General features: G+C 39.0%; 1 protein-coding gene across 1 annotated transcript in view; it reads right to left on the bottom strand.

Annotated features, from left to right (window-relative positions):
- RIOK3 (RIO kinase 3) overlaps positions 1 to 5,132 on the bottom strand; it is an 11,398-nt gene extending 6,266 nt beyond the window's left edge. The window contains exons 1-7 of the mRNA XM_026841447.1: positions 5,028 to 5,132; positions 4,354 to 4,475; positions 3,368 to 3,513; positions 3,141 to 3,245; positions 2,498 to 2,607; positions 1,635 to 1,778; positions 641 to 768 (exon numbers count right to left, since the gene is read on the bottom strand). Coding sequence (XP_026697248.1) covers positions 641 to 768; positions 1,635 to 1,778; positions 2,498 to 2,607; positions 3,141 to 3,245; positions 3,368 to 3,513; positions 4,354 to 4,475; positions 5,028 to 5,132 — 860 coding nt within the window. The remainder of the gene's footprint in view (positions 1 to 640; positions 769 to 1,634; positions 1,779 to 2,497; positions 2,608 to 3,140; positions 3,246 to 3,367; positions 3,514 to 4,353; positions 4,476 to 5,027) is intronic.
- Between the last annotated feature and the right edge of the window lie 1,173 nt (positions 5,133 to 6,305).

Genomic DNA, 6,305 nt, shown 5'->3' with positions numbered 1-6,305 from the left:
GGGGGGGGAAGCAAGCAGCTCATCTTTTCTCCACACCCTCAACTTACCTCTCTCTCGACAATTCTAAATAGATTATCTGTATTTGGGTTTTGTTCTTTCTTAACTCACTGGTGTTTCAATGTACTACAATTACTACTGAAGTACCACAATCCTTCCAGCATGGTAGTCTTTAAAACTGGACTCTTGCATGACTTGCAAAGTGAACAGCATCCCAACACTGTTCTCAAGGTAACCCAAAAGCAACAAACACAGATGGAGCTGATAATACAGTGATCTGTACGGAAAGACAATCTTCAGGCAGATAAAAATCAGCATGATAGCTCTGTAGTCTGTGGCAGGTCAGTGGAGAGTTGCTTAAAATCTCAAGACTTTTTTATAAAAGGAGTACATGTTTTTCCACAGAAAGCTACGGTGGATTTGTCCCCGTTTGATGAACTGTCTCCAAGGAGGAAAGTGGGGATTTTTTACTTTACAGTTGGTACCATTTGGTTTTCAGATTTTACTATTATCTGCATATGCACGAATACATTAAGTATTGGGAATGAAGAAAGTGCCAATTGTTTAAATATATTTGTGGTTTCTGCTCTTTAAACCACCTCTGGTACTTAAAGCTACTGTCAGTAACCAACAGTATACTTACTTTCCTCCATATGCATGAAACACAACTGATTCTTTTCCTGTGCTGATGCAGCCTGTGATGGTCTCCAGCATCCCAGCATTGACCATCTTGTACAAAAGTAAACGTGTTTTAGGATCCACTGCTTTCTCCTACAGGCAAGAAATTAATACTCAAATCATTAAGATAATTCTTTGTTTTACAGTGAGCAGCAAGCATTCAACTAGGTGGAAAGGATAATGTATTAAGAGCATTCTCTCAATTGATAAGAGAAAAAAACAAACCAAAACAAACAAAACAGATGGAGCAAAGCCAAACTGCTCCATCACTGTCATCTTAAGATTTATTACTCGCAGGTACCTTACCAGCTGTGTAGTACACACTGTATTTTACCAATTCTGCATAAAGCAAGACTAGCTCAAGAGCACTTTCTACAGTGTTTTCAAGAAGTCTTTACAAATCATGGATCAGAATATCCCAAATATTATAATCCTTTTGTGTCACTAACAATAAAGCAAAACACCCAAATTTAAAGAAGGCCACAGCAGAAATTACCAGATGCCCTGCTCTAAACTCACCCATAAAGCATATCATCTAACATCCTGAATTATTAAGTCAGAGTTTACTTGGTCACCTCATCTTCCTGAAACTTGCCAGGAAGACAGGTACTTGGAGTCACATGGTTCAACTGCAGAGGCTTAGTCCTCTGGATGGTTTCTATAAATAATTTCTAGGCAGTTTATTCACTGTAGCTGATTAAGAAACAGGTTTAGAAAGACAAAGAGGAAAAAAAAATGAAAGCCGCTTCCTCTTGTTTTGATATGACTCCCACAGTGATGCAGCTCAAAGACAGTCTTTTTCTGGTAGGAGCTGGCTGATACCATCTTCTTCAGCAATGTTAACATAATATCACAGAACTGTTTTACTAAACATGGGATGTTTCGAGGAATTACCAAAACAGTGTTACAGCTGTTACACAAGATAAAAAGTATATAGAGAGAATTTTTTAAAAACATACAGCAGTGGAGTGCTCCTTCTTTTCATGGAGCCTTGCACTTCGACGTTCCTCAGAGTATGCGTGTTGCTTTAAGGCATTGAAGACTTGATTTGACAACTTTAAGTCCATCCCAATTCCATCCCCAACTTGGAATTCCGGTGCAAACTACAAGTAGAAATAATAGAAATTTAAGCCTTGTTAGTAGCAGACACTAGAAATTTCTTATTCCAATCCTCAAAAGTTTAGGCTAGATTAGGACCTGTGTGAAACCCACTTTGTGCCATGCTGTCACTATGTTAAAAAAAAAAAAAAAAAAAGCATTGCTCTAAACTCAGAACTCAAAGTTCAACCCAAATTGCTATAAGATTACCTAACATCCTATAGAAATAGCACTTGCAGCATTTCCTTATTTGCAAAAGTTGCACCGTTACATTAAAGAAAACGGAAGGTATGTACTATGGATAAACAGACTGAAAAGCTGTAAGCCAAACAATTACTGAAAATAAGTTATTTGGCTTAACAGGCAAAATGCATTTAAAACAAAAAGATTACACCATAGCTATGCTTTTCAAAAATAGCCTTGATGTTTTATCTGCCTGTGTAACAAACTTGCTGATAGTTTTGTTTTCCCAAAACAGTTCTGTGAAAATTCTTGAATCATGGTCATTAACAAACTATTATTAAGCAAAGACCACACATAACTCAAACTGCCAATTTGAATAACTAATCCAAACACTGCATTGCTTTCAACTGGGGAAAAAAAAAGCAAAACAAAAAACCTACCACCATATATAGTAGTACAGGTGGACAAGCATTAGTTCTTTGGCTAAATTCCAACATTCCAGTTTTACACACAAAATAAGTTCCACTAAGTTTTCACTTACATTTTCCATGCGAGCAGTGTTCTTTCGTCCACATACCACTTCATCATGTTTAGTAGTAATGTCTTTTCCTTTTCCTATGAAACCCTTTCTAGGTGTAGTCGTGGGTTTATCTGCCAGCAGTGAGGAAAAATAAATTGAACTTTACATTTAAACAAATGTAACTAATGCTCATAAAGGTTCTACAGTGCCCACAAAAGTAACATCATTTTATTTATTAAACAGAATAAAATACTTCAATTGTATGACCTTAATGCATTCGTCTGTTATAAACATGACAGCTTCTTTTGCTGCATTATGACTTATTTCTAGGTCTTCTCTGAGGTGTCAGACAGACTTTTGGCATGACAGGAATATTCAGGATCATGTGCAGATACCCCTAGCCAAATGTAGATGGCAGATATATCTATCCCACAGTACTTAATACAATAATTATTTTGCCACATTCAGCCACCACAGCCAATATACTGGCAGACAGAAGCCTGAAGTTACCTTTTCAACCTCCTGTGTAACAGCTCCCAATTAGGTGAACTGGTTTTACATAAAACTGGTACGTCTCCTTACATTCAAAAAAAGTAATTTAACTATGTCATATTCTTAGTCTATTAATTGAAGAAATCATATTGTTTAAAAAACTGCCACATACCTGCTCTATAAGGATCGTGACGAGTATCCTGCCAATCAACCTCATCCTCCGAGCTGTCACTGTCATAGGGATGCACCTTCCGATAATTTTCAAAGGATATGGAGACTTGAGGAAAAAAAACAAAGAAGCATATCCATGATTATCAAGGATTTGCTACTTCCTCACAGCTCTTAAGCAGAGTGCCAAAAATATCTCAAAAGCAAAAATATTTCTTCTGATGAGGATACCTTTGCTGTCTCCATTGATCTTCTTCTCTTCACGTCGAAGCTGTGCATCATATTCCCTGTCAAATTCCATCTGCAACATCTGAGCTAGCATTAGGTCACTAGAAGTGTCAATATTTTCTCCTGTAATAAATGGTCCTTCAGCAACACTATGTAAAATGAAAGCAAAAATTTTAAGAGTTAAACACAATAATCTAAACACCACTTTATACCATTTCATCAGTCTATACAAAAGACCTCATGCAGAGCTGCATGGAAACTAATGGATCTCAACTGTCCACCCCACCTCCAAGCCAATACTAAATATTAATAGAGCTTAACTTCATTTCTCTTTGACACTCCTTTACAATGCAAATATTACCTAAACTTTTACTTGTTCATTAGAGGCATTAGGTTCTATTTTTAAGATACCCTTTGTGAAAGAGAAAGAAGGCATACAGATGCATGTGTATGTATATGGGTTTTTATCTATGTTTTTATAAAAAAATAAAAACAAATTTTAAAAAGCAAACAGTGTTGTTTTTCTCTGCTTCACAGAAAAGATCGCAGGCAAAATTTGTATGAGTTTAGAATGATTAAGCTCTCAGCCTATGTTCAGAGCTTCCAAGTATTAGGAGGATACAGGTGATACACCTGATAGTTCTCGAAACAGCATCGTTAACAAGAGTTAACATAAGCCTCTAAAAGGGAAGAAGGAAAAATGTTTCTGACAACATTTCTCAAAAATGTAGTTTACAGACTGTCTTAAAGCACCCAAAACAACGCAAAGAAAATAACAAGAAAAAAAGAAGGGTGATGGAGAAGAGAATCTAAGAGGTTTAACTGGGGAAACAATCTTCACTGAAAAAGACCTAAAGAAGCAGAGTTAGAAGATAACAGGCAAAGCATTTACTATATCGCTACACCTTAAGCACACTGTAAGGAAACACACAAGAGACAGAAGATGGCTTCACAACTATAGAGATCACTAATCCAGGATTTAAACTTACGCAACCACTTCAGGAAAAGCAGCATTTTCTTCTTCCAGCTGCAGCTCTTTTGCCAGCTGTTCACTCATTACATCAGCAAGGGAACATGATATTGATGTTGTGTTAGGGGCTCCCCATGGACACTGTAAATAAACATTTTATTCAAGTTAGCAAGAAATGCAGTGGCAACACAATAATCAGGATAACTATCTGTCAGTGGCTCTAAAGTAAGCTAACATAATCTTGTAAGAACTTGTCTTCTACAGATACTTAGGGAAGCACAATGAACTAAAGTACAGAAAATACCTCAAGGAGTAGTTTTATAAACTCAACAGAGAGAACTGTGGTTGAAAAGATTTGACGGTCACTTACTAATGGGGGGTGGGAAGAAGGGTCAGTTTGGCAGTACCCTCTGAAGACAGGGGCAAAGTCTTACCAGAAAGTTTGCTTACAAGTGTACACACAAATTATGTAAAACTTTTCCTGGACAAACACGGTATTAATGGCTTATGCACAGCTTCCTCCCCAGTTTCTAGATTGCTGAAAAGCCAGCCATCATAAATATCCCTTCAAAAACACAGAAACATGGTTGCAACTTTGCTTGGGGGGACAGGAGTTGGGGAATGATGAATCCAACCAAGTTGTGACTCACTGCCTTCATCACCAGACTCACTTAGATCCAACTCCCTGCTCGCCAACAGAGCCTGGAGAGAAACAACTCGTTTATCAGGGTCTGACAGTAGCTCTCTCCACCAAGATAGTTGCTGGTAGCAGCGAACCGCGTCGTACGTTGTTTTCATTACTCACTCGGGCAGTGGGGCCAAGCGCCCAGTTTACCAAATAATCGCCCCTTGTTTTGTTGACACCGCTTCACAGCGTCCACTCGACCGCCTCAGCCAGCCCAGAGGGAGCCGGGCGGGAGAAGGGCCGCTACCTACCCCCCTCCCGTCAGCTAGGGTCGGCTGGCGACGGTGCCCCTGCCCCAACACGCCTCCGTCCTCCTCCACCTCCCAGGAGCCAGCAGGAGCTGTCAATGGCAAAAGGAGAAGCTGAAAGCTTTCAGAGAGGAAATAGTGTTGAGCGCTTTGCACGGTGCAGTTTTTAGGTGTGGGGGATATCACTAAGAACCTGGCACCAATATACAGAGACAAGGCATGATGATTCACAGCGAGTCATTGTTACACACACTTGTCTGAACTGCCACATGGGTTTTAAATCAGAACAATACACCCGCACATGTCCGTACTCTTATTTGCATTTACAAATCACCTGCAACAGCTGAAACGTCTATATTCTGGTTGGTTTTAACTTTATTACACTAAAACCTGCATTCAGGTTTGAAAATGGAGGCCCTATGTCAACTTCTTTTCAAGTATAGTTAAGCCAAGTACATTTTCCATTGCATAATGCAGTCCAGCAGCTCTTCTAGCCCCTTTCTGTTTAACTAATCACTGCTCCTGGCAGTCTGTCAAATCAAGTGTACTATCTCTCCCTACAACCTTTGCTTCACGTCTGGACTTCAGTCTGCTTCTGGGCATCCTTAACGGCAAGCACACTTTTGAAGAGAAACCAGTAGCCGATGTTGAGAAGAGATTTCATTTTCACCTCAAAATGCTGCTTTTCTCTAACTGTCCCTCTGGAAATACACACCCCAGTTGCTTCAAAAACATCTTTTCTTTCAGAAATCTGCACCAGAAACACAGACACACTCTCTGATAAATAGGACAGCAAGGAGTGGTTATTCTATTTCCTCCTCTCAGAGTGAGCAAACTACTTCAAACTATGTTTAAATTACACAATTTTATTCACAACGTGACCATCTTCAGCCTACTTACCCTGCTGAGGCCTTTCAGCAATACCAACTGGCAATTAACTTGCACAGTGGAAAAGAGACTTAAGGAGAGACCTCCTTAATTTGCAGGTTAATTAAGCTGTCAAAGGGTCTATAAAAGTTAACATTTGTTTCAGTAATA

The sequence above is a fragment of the Athene cunicularia genome (genome assembly GCF_003259725.1).
Source record: "Athene cunicularia isolate RWA chromosome 2 unlocalized genomic scaffold, athCun1 chr2_part1, whole genome shotgun sequence".
Lineage (NCBI taxonomy): Eukaryota > Metazoa > Chordata > Aves > Strigiformes > Strigidae > Athene > Athene cunicularia.
Note: the sequence above shows the minus strand (reverse complement) of the source record. Positions and strands in the feature narration are given on the sequence as shown.